The 20,969-nt window shown below is 39.8% G+C and overlaps 5 protein-coding genes across 5 annotated transcripts; 2 read left to right on the top strand and 3 right to left on the bottom strand.

Annotated features, from left to right (window-relative positions):
• Positions 1–3,437: 3,437 nt before the first annotated feature.
• Positions 3,438–5,293, top strand: LOC133721281 (uncharacterized protein At5g01610-like). The gene is made up of 3 exons (XM_062147851.1): positions 3,438–3,673; positions 3,992–4,046; positions 4,810–5,293. Exons 1-3 carry the CDS (start codon positions 3,587–3,589, stop codon positions 5,181–5,183), a joined length of 516 nt encoding a protein of 171 aa, XP_062003835.1. The 5' UTR covers positions 3,438–3,586; the 3' UTR covers positions 5,184–5,293.
• A 222-nt stretch (positions 5,294–5,515) lies between these two features.
• Positions 5,516–7,380, bottom strand: LOC133721280 (uncharacterized mitochondrial carrier C8C9.12c-like). The gene is made up of 2 exons (XM_062147850.1): positions 6,458–7,380; positions 5,516–5,946 (listed from the first exon to the last, which is right to left on the bottom strand). Exons 1-2 carry the CDS (start codon positions 7,229–7,231, stop codon positions 5,746–5,748), a joined length of 975 nt encoding a protein of 324 aa, XP_062003834.1. The 5' UTR covers positions 7,232–7,380; the 3' UTR covers positions 5,516–5,745.
• A 4,163-nt stretch (positions 7,381–11,543) lies between these two features.
• Positions 11,544–13,873, top strand: LOC133720053 (ferritin, chloroplastic). Its single transcript, XM_062146244.1, has 8 exons — positions 11,544–11,959; positions 12,283–12,366; positions 12,454–12,514; positions 12,622–12,709; positions 12,969–13,030; positions 13,178–13,243; positions 13,367–13,430; positions 13,594–13,873. Exons 1-8 carry the CDS (start codon positions 11,628–11,630, stop codon positions 13,653–13,655), a joined length of 819 nt encoding a protein of 272 aa, XP_062002228.1. The 5' UTR covers positions 11,544–11,627; the 3' UTR covers positions 13,656–13,873.
• Positions 13,874–14,020: 147 nt separating this feature from the next.
• LOC133720054 (uncharacterized) lies at positions 14,021–14,521 on the bottom strand. Its single transcript, XM_062146245.1, has 2 exons — positions 14,284–14,521; positions 14,021–14,196 (listed from the first exon to the last, which is right to left on the bottom strand). The coding sequence occupies exons 1-2, from the start codon at positions 14,423–14,425 to the stop codon at positions 14,021–14,023; spliced, it is 318 nt and encodes a 105-aa protein (XP_062002229.1). The 5' UTR covers positions 14,426–14,521.
• A 3,234-nt stretch (positions 14,522–17,755) lies between these two features.
• LOC133720052 (protein TIC 56, chloroplastic) lies at positions 17,756–20,735 on the bottom strand. The gene is made up of 5 exons (XM_062146243.1): positions 19,947–20,735; positions 19,436–19,633; positions 18,825–19,107; positions 18,566–18,728; positions 17,756–18,233 (listed from the first exon to the last, which is right to left on the bottom strand). Exons 1-5 carry the CDS (start codon positions 20,653–20,655, stop codon positions 18,024–18,026), a joined length of 1,563 nt encoding a protein of 520 aa, XP_062002227.1. The 5' UTR covers positions 20,656–20,735; the 3' UTR covers positions 17,756–18,023.
• Positions 20,736–20,969: the final 234 nt, after the last annotated feature.

Here is a 20,969-nt window from a genome sequence, read left to right on the forward strand (position 1 = left end):
AGACTTGAGAAAAACATAATGGGGTCATTTGGTACTCGATGCAATTGTGGAACTCCTTACGTGTAAGACCTAGCTGGACTTCCTCTAAGAGTGGGCTAAAGAAGTACAAGATTGAACTGTGCTTGGTGAGTTGGGACTGAGGTGAGTAGGATTAAGAAGCAAAGTCCATGATATGAACAACCACCCATAAGGAGGCAGTGATTTTATTGAACCCAATAAGTTCTTATTTTACTAAAGCCTTAATTATTGGATTGCTTCACCGAATTACCATTTTGGTAATGTCTCGAACTCTCGATGTTGTGGGGAATCACAAGAAAGATATATCAGTGTCAAAATTCGATAACAAAAGTGGGTGGGTGGAAAATTAGTACAAAACCTATATCAATCTAGTGCCCCGGGAAATCAATGAATTAAAAAACCAAAGTGAGTTTTTTTTTTTTTTTAAGGGGAAAGGAAGATATATTCATGTGATCGAAAAGATCATACGACCGTACAAGGTCAAGCTAGGAGATCCGAAGACCACCCATTACATTCGTTGCTCAAGTAGTGCACTTACTGCACATTAAAAATGACTACTAGTCTAGACTACTCTGCCTTGATCAATGAGAAGCTATAACACCAAAAAACCAGTACATCCGCCTAAGACATTCTTGGAGTACATCAGTACTGACCCTTGGACACATTGTAACAACCCAAAGCAACAAGATATATAGGGCCAAGGCCCACTGCACCCACCAGTAAAAAATGGAGCATTATTACACAAAATGAAATAACAAACAAATAATAAAATTGGGCCCAAAGTAAAGCCCAGACCCAAGAGCACTCAGACCCTAGCCAAACTCCAAGCTGCAGCAGCCACTGCGCCTCCACAATGTTTATGAGACCCTAGCCACTGCCATGAGTAGACGTCGGAAGACCATCCACCCCGCCATCGTCGCCAGCACGCCGACAAGAAGCTCCACCTCCCCTAAAACGCCTCCTTCCCACATGGTTCCGAAGCACCCATACCAGATCGGAAAACTCCGATCCAAAATGAGCCAGTCGAAGCCCCACCTCATGCCGTCCTACCAGCTGCCGTCGTCGATCAAGGGAACAGAATGCTGATACCACCAATCTGCCACCGCCAGAGCCTCCAAATGATCAGAAGACACAGGCCCACCACAGGCTGAGAAATGGCCATTAAAACATTCCCGCCCGACTGCACTCACCGTTCACTAACAAGGCTAATAGCCTGGCACGGCATGGGAGCAGTCGGACCAGAGCCTCCAAGCTTATCTAAGGAAACCTAGCCGCCCTCTCCTTTCGAGAGAGAGAGGGGTTTAGTTTCAATTCTATATTCTTCCCAAAGTGAGAATTCTTGCTCACTCACATAAACGAACTACAAAATCTCATGAATACAACCAAATTTTCCATAACCCAAATCCCAATTGCTCTCACTAGCTAGAAATTAAAGGTGAGATGTAACAAATAGAGCGAGAGCCAAAAGCGATTAGAGAAGTTTACGAGAATTATGATAACGATTTCTGAGTGGAGAGAGAGTATGAGAGAATGATGTGTTATCTTTTTTTTTTTGAAGGAAGGACGACAAACTATATTAATTGGAACTGAAGAGTACATAGAGCGATGCATAAAACATCGAAAGAAAGCAATAAAACATAAAGAGATGCACAAACGCATCTATAAAAAAAAAATAATAAATCATAACTAGATGCACAAACGCATCGAGAAGAAAAGGTAACCAGGTAACCATGTGACTTGATGCTGACTGGCATCGCTGCACTGCATATGTCACTCGAGCAGTGTAAATGTAATAGTAACCGTAACTGTAACCAGTGATACGAACACCTAAGGGAGGTGATTCGCTCACTCGGAGTTCGAAAGTAACCGAGGGTGTCAAAAACTCAAAAATTAGCAAACGAACTCCCAAGAACCAGAACTAATACCAGATCAAAATGAGCAGTTGTCTAGGATTCAAGATCCGGAATTGAGGACGACCTGGGTCCCAAATACGGATCCAAATCTGACCCGCTTCCAAAAACAAGTCTGCCAAAACAGACATGATCAAGATCCAGGCCCAATTGAAAAAGCCCATTAACCAAGATCCAGCCCATAGGAAAACACTCTGGGCACCCGAGCCGCTGCGCACCCATCCTGAGACACACCATCGCGACGCCGAGTCGCACTGCCACCCCGCCGAGACAGACCGCCACTCCACCAAGGCAGATTGCCGCGCCGTCGGCATAACATGGGGGAGACTAGACCGGAGATGATCTGAACGTTTAGACTCCAACCACGCGACGTCAACCCCCCTCGTATTCGCCCTCTGCTCCGATCGGTAATCCCAGCGGTAAATCCTCCAACCACCAATCACTAATCGCTGCTGGAGAGGATCCGGATGCATTACAACCATCCACCGTCGAAGCCCTGCAGCAGCACCCAGAAGTCATCTCCTCCCAAACTGAAAGGACTCAGACTCAAAACTAATAGACCCGGGATCCCAAGTTTGGTTTGGATCCACCGGATCATGGCGCCGCCCTTCACCACCATCCTTGAAACAGAGTGCAGCCGAAGGGGTTGAATCCCATCTGCAAAAAGACGAGACTAGGGTGCAGCAACCCGAAGGTTGAAGAGGGGAGATTCTTGAGTCCAAAAGACTCAACAACCAAGGACCACGGCCATCACCGCAATCCAAGAAAATCGAACGGCGAAACCCTAGGGTTAGCCGCCGCAAAGGGGAGAAAGCGAGAGCTCTCATGTTTTCTCAATATAAGGGTGTGAGATTGGTATGATGTGTTATCTTAAGACACCAAAATGAAGTACTCTTGATAACACTAGTTAAGGAGGTTAAAAACCAAAAACTGTGCTACATTAAGAGCATCTCCAATAGTTAAGTTACTTTTTAGTTAAATTTAGCTAAAATTGTGAAATATAGCTATTAATTTAACAATGTTTCTCCAGCAATAGTAGCTACTTGTAAGTGATAAACTATGTTTTATCGAATCATAAACTGACATGTGGATAAAAGAGGAAAGAGAAATATAAATTTTACTTTAGATATTCCTGATTGTGTAGCTAAATATAGCTAGCAATTTTATCTAAAGTTAAATTTATTTTAACTATAGCTAATTTGTTGGAGTTAAATTTTGCTTCAAAACTAGTTATAGAAATATATAAATTGAATTTAACTATTTTGTTGGAGATGCCCCATAGTGCCATTTATTTTTTTGTACATCAGCGCAAAATCATAAAAACGTCTTATTTAACACTAAGCCCACGTAATCCGGTTAAACAAACATACCCAATGCGTACAAATGTACAATTATGTTGCTGAACGACGTGCCGTGTGATATAAGAAACGTGTGGACAGGAATCGTTGTAGAAGCTTCCACCATGGCACAAATGTCCAAGTCAGCACAATACTTCTTCCCCAAAATAAAAATCGAACCAGAGGTCGGAGATAAAAAAAAAGTCACGGTCTTTTTTCTCTCTCGCTCTCTCGAGATCTCAAACAATTTTGATCGTTTTCTTCCGCCGTGACCCGCCGGAACACGTCGCCGTCGGCGAGAATAGAAAGGATTGAGATTGCATGGATCAGATTCTGAACAAGGCGGGGTCCTACTGGTTCAGCCAGAAGGCCACCAAGGAGATCTCCTCCGTCGGCGATGACATCAACGTAAGCTCGCTTCTCTCTCTCTCTCTCTCAATTTGATTCAGCTTGGTTGTTCTGGTTTCGCGATCCTGAATTGTTGTGTTTCGGATCAGAAATTTGAATTCTTTACCTGCTTAATTAGAGTCATTAAGATTAATCATTCATCCAATTCTTGTTTAATTGAAATTTAGGATAATTGATTTCCGTGTTAATATGTGTTAAGATAATTGAGACGCCGTTATCTCTATTTTTTATTTTTATTTTGTTCTTGGTGGCATCAGTTATTTAATAATTTCTTATCTTTGAACTAATTTTTTGCACTGACATTGTTTGTGTAATTAGTCATTGCAATCCAGTATTTCAGGAGGAGCCAGTTGGTTGGTTAATAAGGTCAAAGGTTAGTTTTCGCTCTAGTTTCTTTGCTTGCTTCGTATTGGACCAAAATTCATATATGCTAACTTGTGTTTTATGGAAAGTTTGTTCTTTTAGTTGCTTTGCTTCATGATAATCCTGCTATTCCTGTTATACTTGCGTTGGCATTAACTTTTGGAAGTTAGGATATTGCAATAGGCGGTAGGTTTGGGAACGTTGACATTAGTAGTGTTGTTCAGTGGGGTTTAATGGGTCTGAGTGGCGAAAATTAGATTGTGTGAATTTTGTGTTCGAGGCTAAAGTAGTAAAGTAAGGGGTTTACAGAGCTGTGTATGACAATGTGGTTGAAGTTTTGCATAATATGCTTTAGATTGCTTCATGCAGCATGAGTTTATGACCCGTTTGTTTCAGCTTTAACTAGGTTGATTTTTTGGAAAATGTCCTATGAAGGAAAGGACTTTAATAATGGGGTTTTTGGAAATAACAATAATGTAAATTGAAGAATTGCAGGGAGTAATATAAGTTGTAAACTTGTGATTGTGCTACCAGGGAGAGGGGAGGAGTACTTTTATGGTCTTGATTATGTCATCTTCCAAAAAAAAAGAAAAAAATCTATTCATATAAGTGTTAAAAGTGTTAATACTCTTTCAGACAGGAGTGCTTTATGATAATCCTGTTATATTCTGTTGTTACTGTTATTCCCATAAAGAATTGATTAGCCTTGTTTAGGTCTTGTTAGTTTTAAAATTGCCACAAATTATAACCAATAAGAAGTGTTATCTTAACAGGAAGCATGCAAAAGCCATTGCCTGAGCTTCTTAAGGAGTATGACCTCGCAGTAGGAATCTTTCCTCGGGATGCTACAAACTATGAATTCAATCAGGAGACGGGAAAACTTACCGTCTACATACCCTCAGTCTGTGAAGTGGGCTATAGGGATTCGTCTGTTTTGCGGTTTTTCACGACTGTGACTGGATACTTGAAGAAAGGAAAGCTAGAAGACATTCAGGGGATCAAGACAAAGGTGACCTTACTTTGGGTAAAAGTGACCTCTATCTCGTCTGGGGGATCGAAGCTTAATTTCCAGGCTGGGATGAACAGAAGCAGGAGTAGAGAGGCTTATGAGGTTTCTAGAGACGGAATAACCGTAGACAAGTTTTAAAAGGTCTAAATGCTCATCAGGTGCTGTTGTGTAATTGTAGTGTTTAGAGCTGCAGCTTGCTTGTCCTCCATGAAAACTTGTTGAATGAATGATTATGTGTTTCTTCTGGATGTTGAATAATCTTATGTTTGTATGGATGGTAGAAAATTATCATAAACGGTTAAGGCCTGTATGGACTAAAATGATTTGTATTTTGTGCAGGTTGCAGTATAGAATGTTTTCTGTTTCCAGACCGAGTACATGATTGCACTGATTATATGTACTTGTTTTGCACCAAGTATATTACAGCCGCAAATAACCAAAGGCTGGTTCTTTTTTGGACAAATCGAATAGAACTTGGAATCAGGGAAATGATCAGTGCCCCATTGATCGATAAATCATATACAGTTATACACTATTATATTCAGCATATCCATCAATATGCAGTATATATACACACGACTATTTTTCCCAGTCGAACAAAACCGGCATACATCTACATGAAAAAGAGCTGGTATTGACTAAATCATGAGCATGCATAATGTCGAACCTAGATTAGGTTTCTGCACATGCAACTGTCATGTTACTTATCCTCGTCATTGAGTTGTTGAAAGAACGTTTTTGATGCTTCATAAGTAGACCAGCAAATTGCAGCTGCAGGGGCATGGAAGAGCATCCTGGGAATCCAACCTCTCATAAGCCCCCGATATCCGTCTTTATTCACTACGCTTCGGATAACATCTCCGATCGAGCTACTTGAAAATCTATCACATCCACAAACCCCCTGTATACAAAAGTAGTTAATATTCAAGAAACAAGATGGTTCCAATCAACCTTACTACTTTACGCTAAGAACAACCCCACTTAAAACCAAGCAAACTCTCAAACCAAAGAGAAACCTTAGTAACCTTTTCAAAAAAAAAAAAAAAAGAAGAAGGGAGAAACCTTAGGAAACACTAATAGGAGTAAGTGAGTAACTTGTTTACTAAGGAAACTTGTTTTCAGTAAATAAGCCCCCGATATCCATCTTTATTCACTAGTAGCTACTTGAAAATCTATCACATCCACAAACTCCCGGTAAACAAAGTTGGTTAATATTCAGGAAACAAGATAGGTTGATAGGAACCTACTACTTCAGGCCAACCAAAGCAACCCAAAGAGAAACCTTAGGAAACACTAATAGAAGTAACCTTGTTTGCTAAGTAAACTTGTTTTAACGCTTAAAATTACAAATGATGAATCGTTGATGCTCGGATTTCTCAATAGCCCGTTCTTAGTAAAATGAAAATTCTTACCTGACACTGCAATTGGGTTTTGACAACATCAAGCGGAGTAGTGATAGCCGCAGCCGAAGCCCCTGCTACCGCTCCGGCCGTCGCGTGAACCACCAACCTCTCATCACTCGCACTCCCCGGCGACACTTCACTCAACCCCCTCTTCGCCGCCTCGTACGTGGCGAAATGAACCGCCGTGAACGGCGCATTCATCACCACCGTGGTCTTATACGACTTGTAGAACGCCCCCACCCCTTCCTCCACCAAAACCCTCCTGACACAGTCCCCAACGCCCTTGTAAGGACTACTCTCCAACTGCAGCCTCTGCTTTACCATATCCATCGGCGTAATCACCGCGTCGCTCATAACCGTCGCGCATACGCCGGACGCAGCGTGCGCCGCCGAGTTGTTCGGGTTGCCACGTGTGAAGTACTCCTTGCAGAACTCGTAGACGGAGAAGTAGACGGCGTGTGCCGGGCCGGCGCCGAGGCCCATTGCGCCGATTCCACGGTAGAGACCGGCCGGGCCTTCGACCTTCAGAATGGAGCCCAGGGCTTGCCGGACTCCGACAGGGTTAACGGAGAGGGACCCACCGAAGATCTGCATCCTGGTTTTGAGAGTGTCAACAGGGAACATGGCCATGTGCTCAACGGAGCCGGCTATGGAGCCGGCGATCATGTACTGCCAGAACTCAAGGCCGTCGTGGGTGGAGGCAGAGATAACGGGTTCGGGTTGGAAATCGAGTTTTTGAGAGTGAGAGAGGCTCCGGAAAGTAGGGGAGGCATCGGTGGACATTGTGGTGGTGGAGAGTGAAGAAGTGAGGTTGGAGGGGTTTTAAAGGAGAGTGAATAATTGGGGGTCTGGAAATCGTTTTCGGGTTGAATAGGATTGCATTGTCTCCATGCAGAGAAGGGTTTTGATTTGTTGTGGGAAGATTTAAGAGTGTGGTGTGGGATATGCGAGAGAGAGATACTGAATTGGACATGAATGATGATCATGATCAGAAAGAAGAAAGACATAGTTGAGAGTTGAAAGCAGAATGTGAAAGATCTTTGATTTGAAACTGAGAGATTCGTAGTGCCTGAAAGAGTAACTGGTTTTCCTTACCATTTCAATAGATATTATACAGTGATAAGGCAGGTTAAGCCCAATTTTATAGTTACTTTTAGAGCATTTTTAGTAGACTCTCTGTTTTGATTCTTTAGCTGTGTTTTTTTTTTTGGTCAAATAGTTCATTCATTAACAAAACAACTACAAATGTAGAAGTAGATGTACATAAGGAAGCAAAGGTCCTAGACCCAGAAGCCCAATAGACAAAAGCTTAATTAACTTACATCCAACAGAAAATAACACACCGAGGCCCAATAACCCAACAACAACAAAAAAAACTCTAGATCTAGAATCACAAAGCACTGCCTCCAGGAGACCAGCCGCCATGGCTGCTGACCTCCAAGTTGCAGAGGGAGTAACATCAGCCAACGCTTCACTTCCGGATGCCAAGGGTTTGTCCACCATCATTCTCCATACCCGAACAGTCTGCAAAAGAAGGATAAAGGTACCAAAAGACATAAGATCGGCCGTCGTGGTGGTGGAGACCACCGAGCAACACAACGCCACTGGTCCGACAACATCCACAAGCATCGGTGGAGTATCGGTTCGATAACTATTCTCAGGTGTAGAGTTAGGTATATAAACCCAGGTCGAGCACAAGTGTGATGGCAGAATTGTGGAAAAAGAAGAAGATGGGATAGAGAACGAAAGAGGGAGTTGTGTGAGGATGAGAGAAGTGAAAGTAGATCTGGACATTTGGAGATGAATTGGGTTAGAGCAAAGAAAAAGATAATAAAATTGAGACATAAAGCCTCAGATTTGAGATAAAACTCAGGGGGATTCACCACAGAGGGTGGAGGAATGGAGGAGGCGCTGTCGACTCTCAAAACTGCAGAGAGAGAGAAAAGCGGTTTTTTCGTGACAACATGTATAGTTTTTTTTTATCAATTTTAGTAGCTACATGAAACTCCTAATTGGCTCTTTATTTTAATTTTTAGCTATCCCGTTCATAAATATTGAGAGCGAGATGAGCCTCTCTATTATTTTTGTTAATTTAAAATATTTATTTTAAGTCGTTCAATAAATATTATAAATTTAAGTCTAGCGAAAATGACTTTTAACTACTTTGACTAAAAAATAAATATTATAAAAAATAACTACTTTTGCATAGAGAGAACTGATGCAGCCTTATTTCTGAAGTGGCTAGCGAAAATGACTTTTTAACTATTTTGGCTAAAATTTGACTAAAAAATAACTAGCATTGCTAAACTAAAGATGTTCTTAGCATGTCCAACAGTAAGTGTTACTTTTTAGTTAAATTTAGCTAAAATTGTGAGTAAAATGTGGACAAATACTATGTTTGTAAGTGAAATGTTGCTCAACAGTAGTAGGCTCAACAATACTATGTTTTATAGAAATGTAAATTGAAATGTGGAAAAAAAAGAGAGAGAAATATAATTTTTACTTTTAGTTATGCATGATTCACTAGCTAAATATAGTAAGCTAATTTATTGGAGTTGAATTTTACTTCAAAAATAATTATATATAATTAAAAATCGAGTTTAGCTGCTCTATTGAACATACCTAAAACTCATGGTACTTTCACATGAATTTGGACCCACTTGAATAAGATAGAGAGCACCAATCCAAACTATAGAAACCTTGATTAAAGTAAAATACCACTAGATGAAACACGTCGATACATCTCTTGATATATGTTTTTTTCTCACGAACCAATATATGCTCTGTCCTCAATAAATACTCTTCATTGTCAATATATTCTTAAATCACAATGACGATATCTCTCAAAATGAGAAACTAGAATTATCTAGGTATGTGAAAACAACAGTTGTGTGATTTCTTCTCACTTGTACTTGAAGACAAATGGGGAGGGTAAAGGGCTTGTGCTATCCACAAGCTTCGATCTTCGTTTCTGTCCACAAGCATATAAGTCTTTATCTCAATCTGATACAATCACTCTCAATATATATATTTGGCGTTTCAGTTCATCCCAAAGCAGATTATCTCAAAGGGAATGATCACAAGATGAGGTTCCTACCATACCTGCAATGGAATTGCTACCATGTCATCTCTCGTCCGTTTTATTTTAGAATTTCTATCATGTTTCGAAGCGTGTAATGAAATAAAATAAATATTAATTTCTTTTTCATTAAATCTAATAGTTAAAAATTTGAAACATCGCATATTATAGAAAATAATAAATATTTGTCAACAAAATAGTTTTGAATGTATACGCAATGGTGTCGACATTTTGCACAAGACTAAAGGCCAAGGTTTTGAGTCTTTTGACACAAGCCAGAAGTTGACGCTCGGACATTCAGCACAACTAGCTGCACCTGTCACTGAAGATAGTAAAGGTTCCCCTAATTGCGTCTCACTCTCATTCCATAAGACAAACTCATATCGAAGTCTTTCTTTTGTTAAATAGCTGAAATCAAATCCAAGCACTGCTATATGGTTATATATTTTTCAGATTCCTTGCGTAATCGATTGGTATATGAGCTAGCTAGCTTGTCTTCTGGTAATTAAGGCACTGTCCAAAGCATTTGGACTCTTTGCATGCACCAAAGTTCATAGCTAGTGAGTAGTTACCAGAAGTATAATAGAAGTCCTACATAGATCAATAAATCATGCTACACCACACCATTCACCAAAATTCATAGCTACTAAGTAGCTAGTCAGTAGTGCATGCAGTTAGTTCTGAATTATGTTTATGTCCAAAATAATGTCCTTTATACTTTTATGTATTTTTTTTTTTGGTCAATATACTTTTATGTATTTAAATAATCACTAAAATAAAATCTAATATAAAACTGAGAACAAAAAATCTATAGTGTGATGAACAGAGGAGCCGGCCGGTTACCAACAATTTTCCATTAATTAGAACAGACTCGGGTCCCAACAGACTCCCATATCATTGCTAGAGATGACAAAGTTTTCATTCATTTCTATTGAAGTTTTCATGCACAACCATGTTAATCAAAGTTTTCCAATAAGTTCACATGTTTTCTCATCTCTTGGTGAATGATTGCTCTTTGGGTCCTTCGTTTTGTTTTCCTTTTCCATGTTCCCCATTTACTCAGAGACACATTACTAAAATTCTTCAAAAGGCAATTCTGACCTGCCTGGGCCTACGCAGAGTCCAATTATAACGAAAAGTCATCTTTTTTTTTTTTTTTTGATAAATAACGAAAATGCATCTAGACACAGATTGTCATTTGGCCCATTGACAAATCAAGCAAAATGTTAGAAATTCCTTTCATTTCCTTCTCCACCTAAATTCATGTATTGTAAAATATCACAAAATTATTTCGTGTACATAAAGTTATAGAAAAAATAAAAAGTGATTCGATTTAGGGTTTATACTGTTCAGAGTTTAGCATTTGAAAAACTAAACTTACAATAATATTTGCGTTTAATGATAACCCACGTTAGTAATTTATCGAACACATCTATAATTTTCTTCGACAATATCTCAGTTTAGATGGGATAATCACATCTACCCATTCATGATTTCATATCCAGAAGAAACCAGAAAGAGGCGTATACTATTCTTTTACCCAGAAAAGCATCATCCCTAATCTTTGAAGCCAAATTATAAAGCGCCACTCGCCCTCGAACAGTAACTCCTTTTACCAAAATACCCTTTTTCTTCCAGTTGGCGTCTCTAAATCGCGCGTACTTCTGTTTTCTGTACTCGCGCGAGTGACAGATTGTGCAGAATAAAGACAAACAAAAGTTTGGTAATGTGAAACGGATTTCCCGTCCAGATTCCACGGCTGTGGATAGACTCCACGAGGTTGCCACACGCCAATCCACGTGTCGAAATCCTAATTCTCTCATCCTACGGCTCAGAATAGAGCCCGATCCCGTCCAGATTCCACGGCTCTGGATAGACTACACGAGGTCGCCACACGCCTCTCCACGTGTCGACATCCTAATTCTCTCATCCAACGGCTCAGAATAGAGCCTCAGCCACCTGGAACACTTTCTATCTCTTTATATATGCCTCGACACACTCCCAGCCTCTCACACCATTTCTCATTCTCCAATTCCTTCCTCTGCTCTTTGATTAATCCAGGTTTCAGTTTAGAAATCTCTCTTGTTGTTTGATCTGAATATGGCAATGTCTGTGAGGAGTGTTTCGAGTCTTTTGGTCTCGAGCAAGCAAGGGGATGGTGGTGCTGATTTTAGCAGCAGCAGCAGCAGCCTCTTGTTGAAGGGCTCAAAACTTGGATCTTCTTCCTCTTCTGGTCTGAGTTTTAATCAGCAGAGAAAACCCAGAAACCTTGTGGTTTCTGCGTTGAACGAGTCGGTGCTGACTGGTGTTGTGTTCCAACCATTTGAAGAGGTCAAGAAGGAGGTTCTTGCTGTTCCTGTGGCACGTCATGTTTCGCTTGCTCGTCAGTGTTTTGCAGATGAGTGTGAAGCTGCGATAAACGAGCAGATCAAGTAATTCCGTCTCTATATAATCTTGTTGTTTTATCTTACTTTTAAACATGTGTGACATGTTCCGTTCTCTAATTGAATTTAGATCATACGTTGTAGTTAAATTGATTCAGATTGACAGTTTAATAACATAACATGATGACATTTAGATGTAATATGTTACAAAGAGGGATTGACTTTAGATCATATGTATTAACATTTTGATTGTCGCAACTACACACAATGATTCAAATTGGTAGTTTGATAACGTATCATGTGAGATTTTTGACAGGGGATTCAAGTTAATTGTTGGTTGTTCTGATCATATGTTTTTGTTTGTGTGACAGTGTGGAATACAATGTGTCGTATGTGTACCATTCCATGTTTTCATATTTTGACAGGGACGACGTTGCTCTTAGGGGCATGGCCAAGTAAGTGTTGCGCAAATCCTTTAGATCCACTATATATATGACTCGTGCTATCACAAATTGATGTATGTTTCATTTTGTTCCAATTAGGTTTTACAAGGAATCAAGTGAGGAAGAAAGAGAGCATGCTGAAAAACTGATGAAATATCAGGTAGATACTCAACCTACCTCATCGTGATGATACGAATCCTGTGTGTTTCTAGTTTTTCTTTTTGTTCTTGTATTGCAGATACTTCATTTATTATGAATTTTTGGCAGAATATACGTGGTGGAAGAGTAAAGCTACACTCTATTATAAATCCCCCTTCAGAATTTGAGCATGTTGAGAAGGGAGATGCATTGTATGGTAAGAAAGACTGTTTGTTTATTCCTTCTCCATGGTTATTTGTTATTATTTAGTCTCTTAACAATTACTCTGGTACTAATAGATGTAGTTATGCATATAAAGATGAAAATGGGTCTTTCATTTATCTTGAGCTCAATAGCAGTGAAGATTTGTGCATTATTTTAATTTCTTAAGTCAATTTTTTGCATTGTTTAATTATGTGACCGACCAAGTTAATAGCCTCTTAATTAACTAAACAGTCATTGGTTTCTTAATGCAGCTATGGAGTTAGCTTTGTCTTTGGAGAAGCTGACAAATGAAAAGCTCTTGAGTTTGCATAGGGTACTTAATACATCTCTATCATATGACATTTTCTTTTGGGTTCCTTAGTACAATTGGTGGTATCTGATTCCCATTTGACCCTTTCTTTCTTATTTCAAACTTTCCTAACTACAACATATACTTCTTTTTATTCTTGATCAAAAATAGGTGGCAGAGGAGAACAATGATGCTCAAATGACAGAGTTTGTCGAGAGGGAGTTTCTTAGTGAGCAGGTGAAACACATGTTCTACCAATCAGTTTTATTGGTTAACCACTTTTCACTGGCTTAAGGAGGGGGTTAACGTTACTTATTATTCGAACACTGACTAATCATTTTAAGCGTGCCTAATGTACAGGTTGAAGCCATTAAGAAGATAGCTGAGTATGTCACCCAGTTGAGGATGGTTGGAAAAGGACATGGTATGAAACAGATTTCACTGTTTTCTTTTTCTTTTTCACTGTTGAACTTTTCATTTTTTTGAACAAACACCATCATAGTTTACTTTCAATTTCCTCAATTTGAATTTGTTCCCCATCTCCTCTTAACTTTTGAACTCTAAATGAGCTGTTTGGTGGTTTGCAGGAGTGTGGCACTTTGATCAACAGCTCCTTCATCAAGAGGAGATGCTGCATCTTGGAAATTAGCTGCTGGTTTAGTACTACTCGTAGTGTTTAATGTCTTGAAGTGCTTTCTCTGCATATGTAAAATTATTTACCGTTGGCCATATCTATGATTGAAGGCATAGATAGCCTTCAACTTATCTAGAGAAGTAAGTGTGTTTTGAAGTTGATAATTTTCGAGTCCTTATTCAAATGAAGTTGCTATAATATTGTAGTAGAACATTTCCAATGCTCGTTCAGAATATGCTCTTGTTTCTATTAAACTAGACACACTCATCTTTTAATACTCAGATGCTGCTGATATTTACATGTCACATCCTCCAGAATCAAAACTTAGATCGATCTCTAATCAAAGCGATCACAGAAACATCAAAAGCTAATTACAGAACTCATGTACTAGGATGAACACAAAATCTCCAATAAGAAGAAGACCTCTTCCTCCTTTCAGTACTGTTGTTTGAATTCTGAGGACAAGAATGAATCATCTCCCACATCACTTTTATATCTGCATACTCGCCACAAGTTTCAATATCTTTGTACAAACTCACCAATCCATTCCCATTTCCTGCAATTCATTTTCACCATATATCTCAGAGACATAGACAGAGAGAAAGAGCAAACTGAATTTGCAAAATGAAGTTTTCGAGTTTACCTTTCTGTTTGTGCCTTGAGCGCAAAGTAAGCTTGATCAGAAAACACTTGGTTGGGATGAGGAAAGACTGCTTCAAGCAAAACCAGGTTTTCCAAGCCACCATCTTCAAACGCTTCCTATTCCTTCTCTTCCTCCCCTCCATTTTATAAGTTGATTTTTCAGTTTTGAGCCTAACTTCTCCTCACTAAAATACTAATATGTGGACAAAACAACAGACTGCATATAGACATAGCACTAAGCAACACTCATAAAGACATAGGACTCTTGTAGGACTCTGATTGGACAATTACACATTCAAGTGTTTAAACCTAATTAATTTTCTTTTAAACTTTAGGCAAATATCATTTCATTTGAGTACTGATTTTTGTCAATATTATCATATGGATCAGCTCAAAACTTGGTATTGCATAGTGGGTTTCATCTCTTTTAGGAAATGGGATTACCCAAAGTATGATTCTAACTTGCTGTTTAAGCTATAAGTGAAAACATGTTGTTGGGTTTTAAAAGAACAGTAAAAACCAAGGTTTGGTGAATAAAAACAACAACAGTAACTCAATTTTGAAGTTTATGGTAGAAAAGAGAAATCTTTATTGGGAAGAAATGGACCATTGAGTGGGAGAGTCCGTTTGGATTTTGCTTTTCTAACTATCTATGTTTCCAAGATTCCGAGTTCTATAATATTGGAGGAAGGTAGTGTGGGGTCTTAGTCAAACGGTTAGTTGGATTTTCTTTCAGTACCATCTAGTTTGTTCCTACAATCCTACACTCCGGTTTTCTTATTGAGTCCTCAAATCTATTCAGTGTGTGAGTACATGTCATTTATCATAAGGTTAACATTAATAAAGGGGCAATGCTTAGTTAGAAGTTAGAACAGAGGAACTGTGTAGCTTTTCTTTGGTCACTTAATCGGTTTGGTATTCTGGTGATAGTAGTGGACGACTGAAGCATGTGCATAGCACATGCAACCGTTTCTGGTGGTTGTCATTTGGAGGTCTTCAACTACACTCCATGACATTTCACCAACTGCCACTAATCAATTCATGACCATCACCCAATCTCATGATGTTTTGGGATATGTAGATTTTTAGGCTGCAATATTTGGATTTTGATAGGGATCTGAAATATGTGCTGCATATAGGGGATATGGACAAAGAGGCACACATTACTGGTTTACTTTGTGACTGTGGATTGTTATTGCATAAGTTCGTTCTTCGTTTAATCAACATTCTCTTGTTTTGGTTTGTAGTGTTCCAGTAGAAGTGAAGACGTTATTCCACTTCGAAGACGTTACTCCACTTCTTCATCCACATGATGGTGGCGCACCTTCAAGTAAGAAATCGCTTATGTTTCTAACTTTTGCGGTTATATTGGCTCTACCGTGATCCATGTCTGATGCACTTAATCTGTTGATTATCGGTAATTCTACGTTCTGAGAAAAAAAAGAAAAAGTTCGTTTTGTTAGAGCTAAAAGAAATTCCATTATCAAGTTATTAGTCCACGCTGCATCATTTTCATTTACCATAAGCCCTATCAAGTTTAATTAGTTGGAGCCTTGGAGGTTTGATTATAAAGGCTTGCGAATTTCTGGTTAGGCCCTCAATTTGTATTCACTGGATCAGCAAAATTTTGTGTTTCTTGAAGCGATTAATTGCTCAATTGCTAATTCATAACCTCATCAGACAGAATGAATAGCCTAAGTTTGTATGCTGATGATTCATTAGACAGATGGGCTTGAGACTAAAAGCTGAGTTGCTTATGCTTCATGATTTAATCAGCTAGAGGTTAGAGTTATAATTCATGAAATCAGATAGATCCAAGCATTTCAAATGCCCCTGTTCAACTGGATTCTAGAAGCAATTGATCATACATCTCCAATGGTTGTAGGCTATTGATGTAATCTACTACAAATAAATTGTGCAGAGAATTGCCAAGTGGAGATTAATTATGCTAAGACGCGACCATACTTGGAGGCCTTAGAACATAGAGGCTCTTGAAACATGTTGCTTTGAATACCAATTCATTGATGGAATGTACTTACTAGTTACTACTTAACAACGTCGACAATTTAAGCAACAGCAACAATACGAAAATACAAAACAAGGAAACATCAGCAACATGTTGTACTCAGTCAGTAGAGGCCAAGATCTGCCTAGTCTTTGACAATGGAGTGAATAAGAATGGAGGCCTCATCAGTTGTTGGAGCTGCATCATCTGGTAATTAGTAACATTCAAGTAAAAATGTCAACTGAAATTCACAAATTTAGTCACAGCATTCCCAAAATTAACCCCCAGAAAGCTTCAGAGAAGAGATTGACCGACCTGGAATTGATGTAGGCAAGTGAGAGACAATGTTTTCAATGAGGCCTCCTTTACCTCCTTCCTCCTCATCCATCTTCAACCTTTTATTTCCACCATCTTTCACCTTCTCTCCTTCTTTCTCTTCCTCACTTGGATGAAAGAAGTTGGAAATGATGTTTGAAATCACCCCTCCACCATTTTCACCACCACCCACATCTTGCTCTGTCTTACCATTAACTATCTCACCAGCCTCAACTTCATCTTCAACTTTTCGCTTAGTAACCTCCCCTGCTTTAGTACTCCTTGGTGACACCAAGTTGGAGATGAAGTTGGTTATAAGCCCACCACCCTTTTCTTCATCTTCACCACCTTCTCCATCTCCACCATGTTCTTCAGCTCCAGAGCTCAAAGTAGGGATTTTCAGGTTGCTGATGAACCCATTACCTACTCTCCCTCCTTCTCCTTTAGCTTCATCACCTTTTGGGTTATGATTTGAAGGAGTTGTCAGGTTCTGGCTCTCGGATTGTGGTATAACATCATCCATTTTTGTTTTCTCTCTGTTTCTCTTCTGGGTTTACAAATATCTCTGCTTCTTCACTTTCTTGTTTTGATATTTAGGAGCAGCTTATGTAATGGGGACAGGCGTCACCTGCAGAGGAGTCTTTTAATAAAGGAGCTCTGGTTTTGTTACACGTACTTCGTAACTGTTGTCTCATGGAAAAGCATGGTCAACGACAAGGAAACACGTGTCCTAGTCTGAGCATCTAGGTGTGTTCCCACAAAAAAGGTCGGTTGGAAAAGCTATCCTTGTCGGAGTTGAAAATTCCACCGCACTGGTATTTACATCGGATAAGATCATGAGATGGTTTTTCATTTGTTTTTAGAGAAGTCGGTCAGTGTTCTTGACTTCTTTGTAATACACAAAAACAGGAAGACATTGCACAAAACAGAGTTCATGCATCCGCCCAAAATAACTTCGATCGAGACTCATCGTTAATTAGAGATTCGAACGAGAGACCTCTTAAACACTAGAGCTTCGCGGAACCATGATAATGCAATGTATCATGAAGCTGAGGTGTGAATGTATACCTCCTTAATTATGAATGAACTTGCCATTACAATTTTTACTTTCAACTTTTGAGATTAATCATGTATAAACATTTCGACATCACCATAACAAACAGAAAATTGGACTCTTCAGAATCACATTACTATCGTGAATACCGGGTTGACAAAAGGATCAACTATTTGTCATGGTCTCTTACAAAAATTGAAACTTGAAAAGAGAGGCTGATACAGAACTTACAGTTATAATTGCTCCTAGTGAAAGGAGAAAAGTTCGCCATTTATATCTGCCTAAACATCCTTCCATGCATTCACAAGCCACTTTATAATCTCAAATGGGAATTTGGGATGTTACCATTCAGTACATGGAAATATGATCAAGGGTCATTTTCAGGACCAGTTCGAATTCCACCAAAGGATTTTTCCAGCTCGGCTTGCTTCTCTGCAGCTCTTCTAGCCTTCCGCCTCTGATCTCTTGCAGCAGCATCAGCTTGGACCTTCTCCATTACTTTATCAAAACCAGGAATTGATCTCTCCAATTTCTGGTAGACTCGGGTGCTTAGGTTGGTATAGATCCTATACAGTCTCTGAGCACACAAAAACACATGAAAGAATTAATAGAAGCACATGCACATCCCTAAGGAGGGGAATGTACAAAATGACCAGAAAATGTCATAAAAAGGCATTTCTAAGAAACTCAATATCCTAGAATGATTTTAAAAAGCATCATGGTATATATCCTTTTTATTCCCTTGGGTTATGAGAAATTAAGGGAGCCTTGGACAAACAAAACAAGTTTATTAAGCGTCTACTTTCACACTGATGGTGCATGACCTTTGGTTTAACATTCTGCTGTTGAAATTAATACTACTCAAAAGAAACTAAATTTAACCAAACTGATGCAAAAGCAAGTGTGTACCTGGACATCCATATTCCATTCTCGAATGTATGGAGGGCCAGTCGTGTATGTACCAAGAGGTTCGCGATACCACTCTCCCTCGTATGTTATCTGATCCATTGCTTGTTCCACACTCAAAACCTCCCATGGCCTTAAACCAGGGATAATTCTAGAGAGCTCGAGCCTGCTCTCACAAGAAGATGGTGTATAAGTTAGAGATAAGTAAAAAGAGTTGTGGTTTTACATCTCATAGTACATTATAGACACAACTACTGTATACCTAAGATCTTTAGGAATGTATTTGTTTGGCATGTGATCCTGTTCCAAAATTGTTGTTAGCTCAGAGCCACTAGCCCAAAGAAATAACGCATGACTAGGAGTTCTAACACCCGGCCAAACACCATCATTTGCTTCAAGTACTGCTAAGTCACGTCTCTTGCTTTCTACAGCCTCTTCTTGTAATTGCTTATAGGTTTTATCCTCAAATCCCTTTAGTGGAACCCAAGGAGGGATTCCTTTTTGTAGTTTGTGAATAAAAGCAGTTGCAGCAGCACCGAGTCTAACTGCAGATCACCCAATCATAAAACCAAGAATCAATTTATCAAAAGCACAAAAGTAAATCAGTAATAGCACTCCTACACGCTTCATGTATGTGAAAAATGCTTCTTATAGTTGATAAGTTCCACAAAATTGGCTTCGTATATTAGTATAGTACTTGTACAGCAGACATGCTCATGGGGATGAGACTGATAAAATTGATGTCAGCACATTAGCTTTCCTAGCACTGCATGGAATACCAATTTAAAGGGCGTGTGCATTGAGTCCTATTTCTTAGAAAAAACAGTGGAAACTTACAAACAGATGTAGGAGGAAAGGAAACAATTAGCATACCTTCCCAGGTGGCAATAGCACGTTCCATCCCATAAACCATGTGAATCGGAGCCCATTCATCCATATCCTCACCCCAAATGAATGTGTGTTTATCAATAATCCCAGCACCCCATGCTGTTTTGAGTGTTATAAGCTCCAATGGACCTCTTGTTCGACCCAACCGGTCCTTATAAAACCACCCACCACTCCTCATGGCAACTGTATCAACATAACATCACCATCACAAACAACATAACCACAACATAGATCAAAAGAACACCATGCAATGCTTCCTATCCAACACCCAATACCAGCAATACGACTAAAAAGTACTTAATTAGAACAAAATGAAAGTTGCAATTTCAACATTAGAATCCCATTTCTTAAACGCAACAGATATCTAACATTACGAAAATCAAACCAACAAACACATTCTTCATTCAACACAAATTCACCGCACCTCCAACATTAGCAAAATGAAACCAACAAACACATTCCTCATTTAACACAAAGCTCTATTGCGAAAACTTACAATCATAGTATCTCTTCTCAAGCCTCTTGTACCCAATGGCCTGAGCCACATCAATGGGGCGGCCCGGCGGGTACGGCCTCTGCTGGAACCCCCAAAGCCCGAAAAAGAACTGCCTTGCAAAATCCCAGAACTTATCATCAGACTCCTTCTTCGTCTTAATCGCCTTCCTCGGCATGGGCCTCCCGTCCGGCCCAATAACATTCGGCACAGCCTGCCACAGCTTCTTGTCCTCACTCCTGTACGGCCTCTCGTTCTCCTTCAGCTCCATTTCATTGATCTTATCGGCAATCTGCTCGGCCCGGGTCAAGAACTTGATTACCGGGCTGGCCCGAAACTCCTCCCAGAACTTCTCGTTCTCTCTAATCTCCTCCTCAGTCGGGTTTTCCTTCTTCTCCAGAATCGGGTCGGAGTCTAGAATCTTGTCCACTTCTGGAGTGTGTCTGTAATCGGGTAGGTTCCCGCATTCCCAGAAGAACTGCTCCAGCATCTGGGTGTAGTGCCCGGGCTTCTCCGGCTCGGGTTCGGATTTCGGGTCGGGTTTTTTGGGGGATTTGAAGGGGTTTGAGAGGCTGAGGGAGGCGAATTGGGGGGTGGGGGTTGGGGTTTTGGGGAAGAATGAGTCGGCGAGGGAGAGAAGGTTGATGGGTGGGAGTGGGTTTGGGGGTTTTCGGAACCAGCCCTCAAAAGGGTTGAAGTTGATGGAAGCCATTGGAGGAAAGTCGAGAGCTTTGAAGCTCTGGTTTTTGGCAAGGTTGGAAATGGAGACTGGGTTTTGACTGATACTGAGAGTGAGAGACTAGAAGCACCTGGGGAGGATCAGTCTGATTTGGGCCTTTGATTGGGCCTAGGCTGATCTTAAGAATAGTTCAACGAGTCACATATAGCCTGCCTTACAATCCATTTGATTGGGCCTAAACCGTTCACTATCTCTTTCTTCTTGCTTTCAAGTTTCAACTTCTTACGCGCCAGCCTTGGGGTTTGTTAATTATGCAAGTTCCAGTCCCCCCATTTTTTTTTTCTTTC

Source organism: Rosa rugosa, chromosome 7 (genome assembly GCF_958449725.1).
Source record: "Rosa rugosa chromosome 7, drRosRugo1.1, whole genome shotgun sequence".
Classification (NCBI taxonomy): Eukaryota; Viridiplantae; Streptophyta; class Magnoliopsida; order Rosales; family Rosaceae; genus Rosa; species Rosa rugosa.

Coding starts and splice junctions, on each gene's coding strand:
- LOC133720052 (XM_062146243.1), bottom strand. CDS start 20,655: ATGGCTTCCATCAACTTCAACCCTTTTGAGGGCTGGTTCCGAAAACCC. Junction 19,634..19,946: donor TGAGAAGAGATACTATGATT/GTAAGTTTTCGC, acceptor ATGTTGATACAG/TTGCCATGAGGAGTGGTGGG. Junction 18,729..18,824: donor TACATTCCTAAAGATCTTAG/GTATACAGTAGT, acceptor TTGTGAGAGCAG/GCTCGAGCTCTCTAGAATTA.
- LOC133720054 (XM_062146245.1), bottom strand. CDS start 14,425: ATGGAGGGGAGGAAGAGAAGGAATAGGAAGCGTTTGAAGATGGTGGCT. Junction 14,197..14,283: donor CTCAAGGCACAAACAGAAAG/GTAAACTCGAAA, acceptor AATGAATTGCAG/GAAATGGGAATGGATTGGTG.
- LOC133721281 (XM_062147851.1), top strand. CDS start 3,587: ATGGATCAGATTCTGAACAAGGCGGGGTCCTACTGGTTCAGCCAGAAG. Junction 3,674..3,991: donor CCGTCGGCGATGACATCAAC/GTAAGCTCGCTT, acceptor TTGTGTAATTAG/TCATTGCAATCCAGTATTTC. Junction 4,047..4,809: donor GTTGGTTAATAAGGTCAAAG/GTTAGTTTTCGC, acceptor TTATCTTAACAG/GAAGCATGCAAAAGCCATTG.
- LOC133721280 (XM_062147850.1), bottom strand. CDS start 7,231: ATGTCCACCGATGCCTCCCCTACTTTCCGGAGCCTCTCTCACTCTCAA. Junction 5,947..6,457: donor AAACCCAATTGCAGTGTCAG/GTAAGAATTTTC, acceptor TTTTGTATACAG/GGGGTTTGTGGATGTGATAG.
- LOC133720053 (XM_062146244.1), top strand. CDS start 11,628: ATGGCAATGTCTGTGAGGAGTGTTTCGAGTCTTTTGGTCTCGAGCAAG. Junction 12,367..12,453: donor GCTCTTAGGGGCATGGCCAA/GTAAGTGTTGCG, acceptor TGTTCCAATTAG/GTTTTACAAGGAATCAAGTG. Junction 13,431..13,593: donor GATGGTTGGAAAAGGACATG/GTATGAAACAGA, acceptor GGTGGTTTGCAG/GAGTGTGGCACTTTGATCAA.